Source organism: Sciurus carolinensis, chromosome 6, assembly GCF_902686445.1.
Source record: "Sciurus carolinensis chromosome 6, mSciCar1.2, whole genome shotgun sequence".
In the NCBI taxonomy this organism is placed as follows: Eukaryota; Metazoa; Chordata; class Mammalia; order Rodentia; family Sciuridae; genus Sciurus; species Sciurus carolinensis.
This window is the reverse complement of record NC_062218.1, coordinates 98,753,579-98,769,982: the sequence shown is the minus strand read 5'-3', so window position 1 is coordinate 98,769,982 and position 16,404 is coordinate 98,753,579. Positions and strand designations below refer to the sequence as shown.

General features: G+C 32.6%; 1 protein-coding gene across 3 annotated transcripts in view; it reads right to left on the bottom strand.

Annotated features, from left to right (window-relative positions):
- Window positions 1-16,404, bottom strand: part of Ankhd1 (ankyrin repeat and KH domain containing 1) — a 122,270-nt gene that overhangs the window by 29,728 nt on the left and 76,138 nt on the right. For all 3 annotated transcript variants that reach the window (XM_047554710.1, XM_047554712.1, XM_047554711.1), the window contains 5 exons: window positions 14,440-14,527; window positions 11,838-11,965; window positions 11,524-11,667; window positions 10,497-10,599; window positions 1,356-2,114 (listed from right to left, as the gene is read on the bottom strand). In XM_047554710.1, the coding sequence (XP_047410666.1) occupies window positions 1,356-2,114; window positions 10,497-10,599; window positions 11,524-11,667; window positions 11,838-11,965; window positions 14,440-14,527 (1,222 nt within the window). The remainder of the gene's footprint in view (window positions 1-1,355; window positions 2,115-10,496; window positions 10,600-11,523; window positions 11,668-11,837; window positions 11,966-14,439; window positions 14,528-16,404) is intronic.

Below are 16,404 nucleotides of genomic sequence, written 5' to 3'. Positions count from 1 at the left end.
TACTTAAGTGAAATAAACACATTTTCCCTAAAGAACCATTTGTAAATATTACCATAAAGTTAACTCCTACAAGATCCCTTTACAGCTGTTTCTATAATTATTATTAAAAAAAAAAGTTTTAACTGTACTAGTCAGAAATATGGGTTTCAAAACTATAATTGAGTACTTAATTAGGAACATTATAATGCTAGTTACAGAAGTTTCAAAGGCAATGTCACAATTCTATAACCAAGTCATATACATGCCCAATAAAGATTTTGATTTAAGTCATCTTATTCCACAGTTTTAAAGACTCAGTAAAGATTAGGAAGACTACAGGCTCACAAAAGAAGAAAGGAAACTGGGATAGCATAATTGGGATTGGGGGAGGGAAGGAGAATATGACAAGAGGAAACAGACAACAGTAAGGAAAAAAATGTTGCAATCAAGAGACAGAGGACTGGCCTGCCTTTGAATATCACTCCAGCTACATCTTAGTTCTTGGTCTTCATCCACTGTCAACAGCCATTCTGGCTGCATTTCTGAACTGGGCTTTCATGGAGGTGATACATTCACCAGCCATCTTTAGGAAGGTAAATGATTAATTGCATTGTTTTCCCACTGCTGCAAGGACAATGAAAGGGAAAGTAAACTTGTGCACCTCATTTCATATCTAGATGTAATTTTCCACACAACAATAAACAAAAATATATACTTTAAGATTATTAGGGCTTTCTTGTATGTGTATGTGTGTACGTCTTTGTATTTGGTGTGTCTGTATGCTTTCATCAAGAGTTAATGAAAAATTCCAATCACAAACCATTGAGTGGTGATAATTTAAATGTATTTTTATCTTCTAACCACAAATACCGTAACATGGAATGCTTAGTTTTCTCCAAACATTCCATTAAATTGAAATAGTTAAATTGATGTAATAAAATTATAAATTTTAAAAAGCAGTGTGATTCTAAGTATGATTTCCAAACATGAAAATCACCAACAGGAAACTTAACATATAATCTTATGTTAATACCTCTGCAGTGTACAAAGAAATTTTACTGTGAGAGCATCTACCCAACGCACAACATAGGGTGGCTTTGATAACAAATATCTAAAATAAAGGTTTATGGCAACTTTATTTCTTTGCCTTTGAAACATGACAAAAAAAGGGGGGCAAACAAACACACTTTATGTGCTAGTGCTGTTTAGCTTAGTTAATTAAATTCACTTCCAGAATACCTCAAGAAATGAGTAATTTTACAAAGATAGCTATAATAATGGAAAAGTATACAAAATCTGTGTTTTTGTAGGGGCGTGCAAAGAAGCTGAGCACACAGATTAAAGAGAAATTATTACAGATATATATCTTAACCCACCTGCTATCAGGTCATCAAGAGTGTCGGTAAGCGTCTGGGCTGGAGTTGCAACCATTAGTCCATCTGGTTCTTGAACTAATAGCCCCTGATCATGTCCAGTAATAGCAATCTGAGGCTGTCCTACAATCTGCTGATTACCTGATACTTTCTGAAGTTCAAGAGAATTTGTCCCATTAGAACCTAAGTCACTGGAAAAGTTACACTCTGAAGATGATAAAGGCTGGACTGGGACAAAATCAATTTGTTCTGCCGGTGGTGGAGACTGTTGCTCATCATCAACATCATTATCTTTAAATAAGATTGTGTCAACCTGAGGTAATTCTGAAAAGTGATCCTCTGGGAGACTACCATCTCCTTCCCCTTCTGGGAAGACTCCTCTATGAGAGCACTGCTGGTGTAGAGACACTGTGTCTTTCTGACCTTTGGTTTCCAAGTATTCTTTGGTAAATTGCTGTTGTGTTTTCATCTGCAACTGCCTTTCCACTTTCTGCAGTTCTTTCAGTATTTTCTTCTTCTTCTGGACTTGCTCTTCTCTGTTCTTTTTAAGTTCTTCTATCTTATCTTTGTTCAGAGGTTCACCTTGAATTAACTCCAATGACTTAAGCTGTGCTTTTTCAATAGCACTAATTCTTTGTCCCAGTTCATTCAGCTTGCCTTCAGTCTCCTCTACTATGCACTCCAAAGGCTGGTATGGGTGAAAAGGTGGCAGTAGGTCCTGATCTGCTACCTGCAGGGAACTGGACTTCTGCTTGGATGTACCTAAGCACATGAAAAATGTTTGAAAAAGTGCCATGCTAAAAAAAAAAAAAAAGAAAAAGAAAAAGAAAAAGAAAAAAAAAGAAAAAGAAAAAAAAAAATCAGCCCCCCCTCCCCCCCATATGTGGTCCTCCCTCCCAAAACCATTGTAACTAAGGCTGCATGGGATAAATGTTTAAAGAGTAACACCAGTGTTAGGTAGATTAAAGCCTAAACTATTTCATTTGTTTCATGCAGTATAAACTGGGATGTTGACAAGTGAAAAAATGCGAATTAAAAAAAATCTCTTTAGGATTAGGAATATTTAGGAAATTAGGACTGGGGCAAGGAGGAAAGGAAAATAAAGAGGAAAGAATCTTAAAATTTACTGACCAGATTGGACTTTTAAAAGAACACCAAATGTAAAGCAGAATCTAAACAATGTTGAGGATAATAATGTTAATGATAGCTTAAATGTCCATTTACAAAAATTTTTCTTTTAGCAATAACTGTGCAACTAAAGGTTATCACAAGAAACCAAAACCTACGAATTAAAAGCAGGGAAACGTGTTTTTCAAGCTGTCAAAATATTTCTCTTCTTTTATTAAAATATAATGTGAAATTAGTTTTCAAAATATCTCTCTAAAATTCTCCCTTAAATGTCTTTAACACTTCATACCTGAATACTATATTAAACTTATATCTTACAATATCCTACATTTAAATAAACTCTTCAAGTAAAATTCATCTACAAGAGAAACAATGAATGTTCTTAGGAGAAAATCAGACTTCCCAAATAGGATTACTCATTCTTATCAAAACAATGGAAATATATGCTATTTTAAGGTATTATACTTATTACTCTCATGTATCAAGTCAGCAGAAAAATAAACATTATTATTAATAGTCTTACATCTGGACATGAAATGAAGGAAATGTACTTTTTAATGGATTACTCTGAGGCAAATTCAGGGATTAATCATGATTAGGAGGAAGTAGGACTATTCAACAACAAAAATAAACAAATTGCTAATGCATTCTACAACATGGATGAACCTCAAAAACAGTACACTAAATGAAAGAAGCCAGGCACAAAAAAACCTTCACATTGTACAATTCCATTTACATCAAATATATAAAGAAAAGGCAAATATATAGAGATAAAAAGAAGAGTAGCTGCCTGGGGTTACAGCAATGAGAATGGGGCTCAACTGCAAACAGTACAAGAGATCTTTTGGGGGTGACAGAATTTTCTAAAATTAGATGGTTCTGATGGTCATACAATTTGGTAAATTTACTAAAAAACTCATTGCATTGTACATTTAAAATGAGTGAATTTCATGATATGTAAATTAAACAACAATAAAGCTGTTTATAAAGAAGAACAGGGTGCTGGGCACAGTAGTGCATGATTGTAATCCTAGTGACTCAGGAGGCTGAATCAGGATGGCAAATTCAAGGCTGGCTTTGGTAACTGAGTCAGACCCTGTCTCAAAATGAAAAATAAAAAGGACTGGGGATGTAATTCAGAGGCAGAACACCCTTAGGTTCAATTGCTAATACCACCAAGAGGAAAAAAACAAACAAAAAATTGGGTTAAAAAAAAACTCATGTCAGGTGTGGTGGCGCCCGCCTATAATCCCAGTGACTTAGGAGGCTGAGGCAGGAGGATCTTGAGTTCAAAGCTGGCCTCAGCAACTTAGCGAGGCCCTAAACAACTCACTGAGACCCCGTCTCTTTAAAACAAAACAAAACAAAAAACTTGTCTATTCTTTTAGAGCACAGTTAATGTATGTTAATACCATAAGTAATATAAGAATTACCAAAAAACTCCATCCAATGTATTAAAAATGATTCAAGTCCAAGAGGAAAAATACTTACTCATTAGAGGTTAAAATGCTATAAATTGCAAGAGGGTGACAAAAACACCAAAGGAAAATAATCAGATTTATCTACTAATGCTAGAATTGGCTCAGACATGCAACCTGTATTATTACTGACTGATAGAATCTTAAGTTTTCCCCATTAGACACTGTCTTTACAACAGTAAGAAAACCACAGTTCCAATATTACTATTATCACTTTTGAAGGTTTACTTATCCTTAAAAATAAACTTTGGCAAAGCATATTGTCTATGTTCAATTTTTTATTTCAATCTGAGCAAAGTGGTGCAGAAAGATTTTACTCTTTCAGAGTAAAAGTCATTAGATTTCAGACAATTTTATTACTATTTCCAAAAGACCTTTTAGGAGCCCATATTTTCATGTGTTATTTAAAGTATTTAATTATAACCTACAACTAAAAAAATGAAGGTTAAATGTTACAAATGGCAATGTATAAATCCACTAGCACAGAAAGGAAATTTTTCGTTTTTTAATAAAATTTTTTTTTTTTTTTTTTGTATCAGGAATTGAACTCAGGGGTGCTTAACTACCAAGTCACATCCCCAACTCTTTCTGTTTTTATTTTCAGGCAGGGTCTCATTAAGTTGCTTAGGGCCTAGGTTGCTGAGGTTGGCTTTGAACTTGTGATCCTCCCATTTAGTCTCCTGAGTCACTGGGATTACAGGCATGCACCACCAAGCCCAGTTAAGGATGAATTCTCTTTTAAACATTCTTTAATTTCAAAGTAACCTTGTATAGCTACTATGTAATTTGTATTGAGGATTAACACTAACCAGAATGATAACTGTATTTGTGACTACATTGGACAATCACTGATTTAAAATCTTTATATAAATAGTAAGGTGATCAAAAATAAGGCTAAATAAGGCCTTGGTGATGAATGCCTGTAATCCCAGTGACTTGGGAGACTGAGACAGGAGGATCTTGAATTCAAAGTCAGCCTCAGCAACAGCGAGGCGCTAAGCAACTCAGTGAGACCCTGTCTCTAAATAAAATACAAAATAGGGTTAGGGATGTGGTTCAGTGGTTGAGTGCCCCTGAGTTCAATCCCCAGTTACTGCTACTGCCCCCCACAAAAAGACTAGAATTTTGAGAACAGCAACTAACAGGAAGAACACTATTTTATTAATGAATATACGCAAGAAGCCTGGAGCACAAATTACTAAGAGTTACTTATTTAACTGAATAAAAAGACTACAAACCAAAAACTTATGTAGCATAAAAAATTTAAGATAGTCAAAGCAATGCACAAAAAGCAACTCCCCAAATAGTCAATGGATGAATGTTCATAACTAGTTAGTATAATTTTCTAACTACATATCAAAGCACTAATACAGGCTACAACATCAAGACTAAACCAGGTTGATAAAAAAAGATAATGTTAATCTAATTATTCCCAGGAGCTAAAGCAACACCAAATATTGGGCATATACTGTAACAAGGGTTCATTTAATAACAAAAATTTTAAATAGGTTGTAGGCAGTATTACAGGGCATCAGAAAAATTAAAGAGTTCCATCTCTTCAAGCATCTCCTACTACCAGATACAAACAAGTAAATCTATTCATTGGTATCATGGAGTATACCAGAAAGTACAATTTAGAAATATAGGTTAAGCCACCACCTCATCTTTTTTAAAATTTGGTTTCTATTCTACTTCTTTTGCCTCTCACTTTTTCTATGGTAACAAAACTAGAAAAAGTTTACAGCAGAAATCATGATATAGAGGCAGTTTAAACATGGCCTTTATTTTTCTATGGGTACAAAGGAAATGAGGTGGACATGCCCTTATTAAAATTTAGTTTACTACTGAACTTAATTCTATCATTTTAAAATCTAAAGTAATTAGTACACTGTGCAACAGAAAAATAATGACCAAAAGTCTACAGATACATGTAGACTTGGTTTTGTATTTCCTTACTTGGTTTTGTCTAATTGATGCTAAACCTTATTGTGCAGTTCTCTTGCTTTCTAATATCATATAGCACCCTACTACGTGATAAACAGTATTCCTGATTGGTCTTCCACAGAAAATAGGGTTGATGAAGTAGAATTAAAAATGACACAGATCCATCAAATGTACAGTACATATTATCTAATAAATGTATGTTGTGTTCTTTCTTTTTCTGAGACAAGGGTCTCACTATGTTGCCCAGACTGCTCAAAATAATGTGCTCAAGCAGTCCTCCTGCCTCAGCCTCCTGAGTAACTGGGATTACAGGCATGCACCACCATACCTGGTACATCCTGGATTTCAAAATAAAGTATTTCTTATTTTGGTCATGGTCAAAAATTAAAGTCACTGGCCTATGGTCTCATTTTCCTTTATGTCCAAATATTTGTCTCAAAATTTCCCGAAGTAATAGGGTGTATCATACATCATTAACACAGGAATCTCTTAAGAGTGTCCAAATATAAACCATTTTATGTGATAACAGATTTATTCTTTCTCCTTTTATTAAAAGCAATTATATGTAAAAAGGCATTATTAATTTTGGGCATATATAAATTCACATAAACGTGATTACATAATGAAAACTGACTAGAAAAATAGTAAAATTTACAGAGGAACATTCAACTTCATTCACTGAATATATAATTTTTCTATATAATTAGATTTGATATAATATGAGAACTTCAAGTCACCTACTTCATGAAGCAACTTTCATTTTTAATCTCTTTCCTACTATTCTGTAATACTGCTTCTTACTTCTTTTTAAACACCCTTTTTAATCACAGTCTCTTCTTTAAAATCCTTAATAATTTTCTTCTGCTTTCAGCATAATCTATGTCTTTAGCCTGGTATTCATTAATTTATTAAGCAAATATGTAAATACCTAGCACAAGCAAGGGATGCTGGACTATACAAAGATGAGTAATATAAACCCTGCCCTTTAGGAGCTTACAGTCTAAGAGGGGAGATAATATCCCAAAGAAATTCTCACAAAGGTTCATAAAGGGACAGTACAAGGATTTTCATTACAGCATTATTTGTGGTGGTGTGGAATTACAGGCAATGTGGTACCCATCACTGGGAAAAAGAACAGGTAAAATGGAAGATATAGAGTGAAGCACAATACTGCAGGTATAAATAATCTAGAGGAAAGAACTTAAAAACAGTGTTAGGTGAAAAAAGTAAACAAAATGGGATCTACAGTACAATATAATTTATATAAATAAAAAATACAAAGTAATAAACATTTTCTAAGAACAAAGAATATGTATATCAAACACCATAGAATGACTGCCCATAGGGACAGGGAAATATGACTGAGAAAAAAAGAATCAATAAAATAAGAAAGAAGCCATAATGACAAAGCACCAGGAATTAAGTATGATTAACTCAACCTGCTACACTTAATGTCCAAAGGGGGAAGAGAGTGAGCAGGAGTGACTAGAGCCAGAACAAAGATCTAATAAAGTATTATAGGAGTTTAGAGAAAAGAGATTACTTCTCAAGAGGGCTTGAGGCACAAAGAAAAGATATGTTTGTTTGTTTGTTTGTTTGTTTTGGCGGGTACCGGCAATTGAATCCAGGGCCTACGCATGCTAGGCAAGTGGTCTACCACTGAACTACATCCCCAAACCCAACATCATTATAAATGCTCTGTAACAGTTTAGTTCTATGTTATACAATTTGCAGAAGATCAAAATGAGTCTTCTCTTTAGAATCTCTGCAGGACCAATTAAAACAAGTAAGTTAGATGCAAGTGTCTGCAATCAAATTTATTTACAAAACTGATTTTGGAAAGGCAAAGGTTTTATATTACTTATATATCCTTTCCTACCTGAATTACTTATATCTACAGTTAACAGCTAAAGAATGCTAGAAAACTAAGCATGTCACTCACTTAATTTCATATTTGTTCATAGAGATGATTCTGAGGCCTCTTGGTTAGATACCACCTAGAATTTTGAATCCTTGAAAACCAATAGCAGACAGATATGATCAAGATGGATATAGCCAGGACAACATGGTATACACAGGGCATGAAAGAAAAGAATATCTGGGTAGGACATATTAAACACCTGGGTAAGATTTAAGGGTATGTGTACATTTTTTAAATGGCACGAATATAAATAAAAAATTATTAAAAATAGAGGAGTAAAATGTTAAAAGAACATAAAAAGATGACTGCTAGAAAAGGAAGAGATTTACTAGAGAATGAGAACTCTTTATCCACCCCTAATAATATGTACTATACAGAATTAATATACAGACTTAGCAGAGACAAATAACAAAAGGGTCAAACAGTAATTCCATTGTTCAGAGGAACTTTTTTAGAGACATAAAAGAGAAACTTTAAGAATAGAAAGTAGCTTTAAGTAGAAAAAAATTAATAATATCTTTGTTTTTTGATTTTTGTCTTTTTTAAATGGGCAGGATCGAACCTAGGGCTTTGCGAATGCAAGGCAAATGCTTTGCTGCTGAGCTACATCCCAGTCCAATTTCTTTGTTTAAAACAGACTTCTCTATCTATCCTGACAATTCAGTATGTGCTTTTTCATCATCAACTGAATTTGTCTCTAATTTATAGTATCATATATTCTATGATGTGCATGATTCATGCTAACATGACATCTCAACACAATGCCTTATCACAATTTTGATGCTATATAAATAACTGTTAAGTTGCTCACATCAGAAATGTCCAAGGGTTCAGATATGAATGTTAATTTTTTCCTTCTCTAATAATTCAGTAAAATGAAAGATTCCTTAGTAGGTTAGTTTATTTTTATACTATTCTGTAAGTACTAAAACATAAAAGTGAAGAAAGTAAGAAGATAATAGCTCAGTAAGCAAAAAACATAACAACTCGCTTGAGATCTACTTAAAAGTCACAACCCAAATATTTTAGTTTACTTACATATTAAATCTATATTTTATGTTTTATTTTCTCTCTGCACTAGTTTATTTTTTGGTTCTGTCTAGTTTATTTCTTGATTGTTTTATGGATCTATGTTAAACTTTTTTAATGAGTTCTTATTTATTACTGAATTTCCCAAGTCAAAGTTACTATATTCCTCTATACAGTTTAGCCAAACAAAAGATAAAAAACAAAACAGAAGCAATTAGCTTTAAATATTTTACTAAAGGCTGTAAGCTGGTTATGATGTTCAAATTCCTTAACAAATACATGTCTAATTTGCTTTTTAATTGGTAAGATTAAAAATAACAGGAAAAGCTGGTTTGCACCTATGGTTCAGCACTCAGGAGGTTGAGGCAGGAGGACTGCATGAACCTGGGAGTTCCAAAAAAAAAAAAAAAAAAAAAAGAAGGAAGGAAGGAAAACTTTGAACAGCTAATACCGTAGTACCCAGAGAAAAACTGTTAGAATTAGTTTAAATCAGAGAGACTACAGATATTTCATCTCTGAAATTAACAGTTTAAAAATTAAGTAATCCTTTGTGAAGGCCTTCAACACTTGAAAGTTACTGAACTGGCATAATTTGAAAAAACAAAAAACAACCCCCTGCTGCTATAGCAATCGTTCCTAACCAACGTTTCCTACATCACAGAATTAAAGATAGTAATATACACTTAGACATTTCATTGTGATTTCAATAGTCTAGAATTTGTCACATACTAAATGAACAATGTTCATAATTTTTTTAAACTTTATTTATTTTATGTGGTGCTGAGGATTGAACCCAATATCTCACCTGTGCTAGGCAAGCACTCTACCACTGAGCTATAACCTCAGCCCCCATACATTTTTTATGTTAGGATTTTTCTGGGAAGTGGGCAGTACTGGGGGATCAAACTCAGGGCCTTGCACATGCTAGGCAAGCTACATCCCCAGCCCTAGGATGTAGATTTTTTTTTTTTTTTTTTTAATTCTACTAATTACCTATTTCTTTTATTTCAGAGAACTCAGATATTAGAACACTATATATTATCAAGTGCAGGTAAGGTATATTGTATTCACAAATGAAAGAAAGAATATTATCAGAGCTCATAAACTTGAGTCCTTTACATGGTGCACTCTCTTTCTTAGTCATTTGAATCTCATTTATATACATTTTGATAGCTATTTGGCCAGGTTCACATATAGACCTACTATATTCCTGCATTACATATCTAAAACTGAATGTAATTCTTAAACTTCTCACTTATTAGTTGCTACGAATATTTAACTAGACAGCAAACATATTTATTCTTATTATTATACTATTGTTTAACTAAAACTGTAAGTGAAAAATGAATACCTAATAAATTTTTCTAGCTAACAATCAAAAACTTGGTTTGTTTCCTAAGTATTTTCATCTGTACCAGCTGAAAATTACATCTAGCAGTACTGTTAACAGGAAAACATTCATTTTTTCCTAGCACTTCTTTCTTTTCTATTTTCAACAGTGTGTAAGAGAATTATCTGCATTTCAGAATCATCTACCTCAAATTAACCACAGGTACACAGTAACCACGTACCATTAAACTTACAGTTTTAGATATATTAATTAGATGAAAACACCAATTTTAAAGCAAATAATCAACAACTAACCTTTCTGTACTCCTAAAAGGGCAGGAGAGTTCTCCTGAGAAGTTCTGTCAGGTTCCTGGGGAGGTACAACCATGGCAAGCGTATGCATTGGTACACGTGGAACCTAAAGAGACAACTCAGAAAAAAAATCGTCTCAGATCAAAGAATGAAACAAAGACCCATAAATAAAACAGAGATAGTGTTTTCGATTTCTTATATACCACCAAATTCACTTTAGTTTTAGAACTTTTAAAAACATCTTCACCAATGAATAATTTTTGAGATTATTACATGGAAAATTTGCAAATAGTAAATTTTTTAATCTAAATGAAATTAATATTATTCTTTTGCTGAATAGAGTCTTGTTAGTCCCAATTAGAGCCAACAATACAAGTCACACAGTATTCACTGGCCAATTTACCCTTATTCAAATTTTATATGACTCAAAAGATAAAATAAAAATTAAACATAGTCACTGAATTGCTAACAATTCTCAGGATAACTTTGTAGAAAATAATTAAGGCTTTCAATAATCTTAATATGCTCAGTATACTCTATATTTTTCTATACTTTTAAGTAGCTTTAACATTTATTTTAATGACATTTTTGTGCATATATAATAGCTAACTATACCTTCCTATTGACAAAAATCACTATCTTTATGATACTGTCTTGAGAGGTATTAAGGGAAAAGTTTTTCCATGGTTCAAGATTATATTCAATGTATTCATTATAACAAACAAAAAGGGTTGGGGAGATAGCTCAGTGTTACAGCACTTGCCAAGCATGTGCAAAGCCCTGGTTCAATCCCCAGTAACACCAAGAACAACACCACAAACAAAAAAACTAGTTGTGGTAAAATAATAACTTAGAATACTTATGTTTGATATTATGTCATTTTTTAACCCACTGTTTTCAGTAAATAAGACAAAAAGATTTCCATGTACCTTTGAAGCAAATACAACTTTGATGAAACTAATTTTTAAACAAAAAAGTTAATAACTTTAAACAACATTTTTATTAACAAATAAGGTCTATTTTACTTTACCTGAGATTGATCTTGAGAAGGTGGGGTAAGATGAGACACATCTGTTGTAGGAACTGACAGAACATTATTAGGGTAATCCAATAGATAAGAAACGACATTAGTATGGCCACCCTTTGCTGCCTCAATAAGCATTGTTGAGCCATCCTAAGAAAAAATTGACACCATAATTAATTCTTTGTAAATTTCTTATAATCAGATTGATACAACTCATACAAAATCAAATCTCATTTAAATAATAATAAATATTTAGCATTAAGAGAGCAAACAAATTTTTATAATTATATTATTTATTTACTTATTTTTAAGTAGAATACCTTGAGTCGATGAGTAGGGTCAGCCCCATGAGCCAAAAGTAGCTCAACAACTGCCAGGTGGCCTCCTGCACATGCCAGCGACACTACTGTATGATCATTATTGGCTGTAGCCCTATTCACATTGGCACCTTCAAAGAAAAATAACACTCTTAGCAAAGACTGAAATCAAACCAGTTTACAGACAATATCATTTTAAATATCTTTTTTGAAGTATAACACAGATACAAAAAAATTATGCAAATTGTAAGTGTACAGTGTGCAAATTTTTCACAAAGTGAACACACCTGTGTAACCAACACCCAGATCAAGAAACAGAACATTATCCACATACCAGAAGCCCGATCTTGTGCCCCCTTTCAGTCACTACCCACCACCCCCAATAGTAACTACTACCCTGACTTCCAAACTGGTTTTAGCTTTTCAATTTTATATGAATGGAATCATACAATGTACTCTTTTGTGTCTGGCTTCCTTCGCTCAATATTATATTTGTGAGATTCATCCATATAGTTGCGCGTAGCTGTAGTTCGTTCATTCAATATCACTTTTAAAATGGAAAATCTAGAAGACTAAGATTAATAAATATATATAGGTTAACGTAAGCATCAAATAATACCACTATGTAAATCTCAAATTGTTTTAAAGACAATTTTGATCTACTTTTAGAAAGTGGCAATATAGCCAGGTTTCAAAGTAGAGAAAATAGATTTTGTAAAAAATATTTTAAACGAAATATAATTTTAATATTGTGCAGTTAAAAGCCAGAATGACTAGGATATGGAGAGAGAACAGAAGATTATTCAAATGTATTACCTGAAAGACTGCTTTGTAAGTTGTTCAATAGCTTTGTACAATATGATTTGAAGAAAGCATATTAAATGCAAAATCTTTTCTTGGCCTCTCTTTTGATAAATTATTTTTGACCCTGGAAAAGGATCTAGTTTTTATTTCAACTATTTTTTATAATCCTAAAAGGTCTCAACTATAAAGGTAAGGCTACAGAAATATTCATTCTTTAATTCCAGACACTTATGTAAGAGGAAAATAGGTCAGTGTGTAAAACTAATGTTTTTATTTATTTATTTAATTTTCAGAAAATATTCAACCTAATATAATTCCAAATTGCATAAAAATACTTTGAGAAAGATAAGACACATCAATGAATATTTCCTTACATTACTGAAATGAAAATTTTTAAAAAGTTTGTTTAAATAATAAATTTAGATGGTGGTACTGTTCAGCAGCTTTTACAGCCTACAAAAGCTACAAATCAATGTGTTCCAATTCCTGACAAGCAGAGTTGGTGGACATGAAAAGATGTCCTCTTTAGTAAATAATAAGAGAACCCTAAAAGTTAGTCATCTATTTATTACTTCTATGTGGCTGAGGTAGTTTTTTCAGATGATGCCTCAGAACACAATGCAAAAATATGTCTTATTTGGCAACAAAAATGTTATATGAAGAAAATAAACCTGGTTTTATTCAATTAAAGAAAGTAAGTAGCATGATGATGCACGCTTGTAATTCCAGAGGCTCGGGAGGCTGAGTCAGGAGGACTGCTCGAGTTCAAAGCCAATTTCAGCAAAAGTGAGGCACTAAGCAACTCACTGAGACCCTGTCTCTAAATAAAATACAAAATTGGGCTGGGAATGTGGCTCAGTGGTCCAGTGCACCTGAGTTCAATCTCTGGTAACCCCCGAAAAAAAGAAAACAAGTAAATTTAAAATGAGACTAACTGAATTTTTAATGTCAAAAATATAGAATTCTATTAAAATACAGGTACAAAATTTTTATTTTAATAATACGACACCACCTGTATTTCAGCACTTTCTCCTAGGATCTTTCATCAGATGCCACAGTACCTCTGATACTATAAAAGAGGCTGAATCAAATAAAATTGCTGACACCAGCAACTTATTTAGAAAATGATAAATTCAGTATGGTTCAACCTAACACAGGGTTTGGCAGTATTTCACTTTTCTAAAAGCAGTCTTGAACTAATTCATCAGTTGAACAACCTTCTTAAATAAATATATCTACAAATAACAATTTCTAGAAGAATATTAAAATAAAAAATAGCTGAGAATGAGGACGTTTTCCTATAGTCTCAGTTAGTCAGAGACTGAGGCAGAATTGCTTAAGTCTAAGGGTTCAAGGCTAGCCCAGGCAACATAACAAAACCTCCTCAAAAAATAATTAAGACCCATATAGATTCTGATAATTCAACTGTTACACACACACAAAAAAATTACCAGAGCAGAGTTTCTCTCTATTCTCCAACTCCATCTCCAGCAGAACTGTCTTGTCATTAAATGGTGAACATCTACATAAGTAAAACTAGGCATTTACATTTGGCTTTTCCAATTTGGGGAAGCAACCATAAACCATTTGGCTGGTAAAAATGTTAAAATTCAAAAGTAATAAAGAAAACTGCCAGTAAGCACCTCACAACTCTGTGCTTACTAAATAAAATATACCAACAAAAGACTAAGGTACAATATTTGTACTGTAAGTAAAGTAGCTTTAACATAAATTGCAATTGCTTAAGAATTTTTTTTCAGAAATTATAGTTTCTTGGAAATGCACTTTTTTTTTTTTTTACCTTTGCTAATGAGAAACTGCACAGTGCACAAATGACCAGCTCTTGCAGCTTTCATCAAAGGTGTTCTTCCACCTTCAGATTCATGCTCCTGGTTAAAGAAAAAGAAAAAGAATCCATCAGTGCCAACTAATTAAACATCTACTTAAAGCACTTAGTACTAATGATATGAGAAATAATGAGGATTTAATACTTACTTAATGTAGCCACTTAAACTACCTACCTCAATTTTTCCTATAAATTTCAGTCCACATGAGATGGTGTAACTTTTTATGGACAAGTTCAGTTTTGTACATTAAACAATAATCATTTAAGATAATATTAATGTTTTGTTTGGTCTCCAAGAGAAATAACTGCCTTTTTCTAATTCTAAATTTAAGAAGATAATTTTCTAACAATTTGTCTGAACTGTGAAAAAGAAACCTTAGTCCTAAGGTGATTGGAAGGGTCTTGATCTTTTATCAGAAGCTATGAAGGGCTCTATTAAAGTATGATAACAAATCCCTAAATAAAAACATTATGGTATATTAGGAAAAAAGGGAAACAAAAGAAAACATATCAAAGGGCAAATTTTTTTATAGAGTAGAATTTAATTACTTGAATAGTCAAAGACAAAAGATACAAATTTATAACAGAAAAAAAGATCATTATTCTTCCAAGGAAGTTTGCCAGCAAGAAGAATGAATGATAAAGTTTCTAATCAGACCTCATATTAAAAGGCACTAAAAGGAGCTTGTTTGTATGATGAACAGTACTGTCTGCTAAGAGAATTGTAAACCCTTATTACATTTACCTAAGTATTGAAATGTAGTTGATACTTTTACTTCTATCAAAACTTTTTTCACCTACCCCCTTTTAATTATGTATGCAAATGAATTGCATACATGAATTTTTGTTTTGATTCTGTTTTGTTACTAAGAAAAACTTGACAAAGTGATTTCATAAGGCTTTATTCAGCTGTTCTTCTAAATTAACTCAGAAAATCCTTTAGTTACCATACAAACTTAAAAACAGGCACTCTGCCAGTAGAATACAATTTAGTGTATTTGCAAAACTATATCTGAATAATTCAGGCAAACTAACAATAAGAAGTAAAGAGTAGATTATCAATCCAATGGAAAACTTAAAATCGGATTATAGTGACTGGAATTCCATTCTAAAAGAGGTGAATTTTTGTTTTCTTAATCTCGATTGTGCCGAATCACTCAACCTCTAAAAATTAGTTTATTCTTTGACTTTTTAAGCATGTTGGTTAGAAAAAACCTCTAAGAACTCTAAGTTACAAAAGATTGAATAACAACAGAATACCAAAACAATCTGGCTTCAGAATGGATTTTGAACTTGAAAGTAAATCTAACATTCTGGCAATTTACTTCAAACCAAACAAAACATACGCCATGAAGATCTTAGAAAGACATACATAAGTTATTTATCCAGTTTTCCCATCGAACTAATTTCTGAACTATCATTACAACAAACCAAATCCTGAAAACAAACTGCCCTTTTAACAATTAATTTCCCCTCCTGCCTCAGGGCCTTTATGTACATGTTTGTCTCTCTATACCGCATCTCCAGTAAACTCCTTTTCATCCCACACATCTCAAGTCAAGTGTTATTTCCTAAAGGAAAACTTCCTTTAACTTCCTGACTAGATAGATCACACTTGCTGATTTTGACTTGCAACCATATGAATCTCTCTTTCACGAATTGTAGTCTTGTATACTAGAATGTATGTTTAAATAATTCCTCCACTAAACTATAACCTCTATAAGAACTGCAATCATGTCCATATTTTGCTCACCATTGTACAATTAATGCCTAAATCAATAAAGTGACTGAATATTACTTACCAAGCAGGAACCTAGGCATAAATGACCTCTCAAATCCTCCTTCTTATCATACAAAAGTCTTAAGTTTTTATTTCTACTAGGTAAATAAGAAAGAAAAGCTAAACAAAAAAATTAAGAC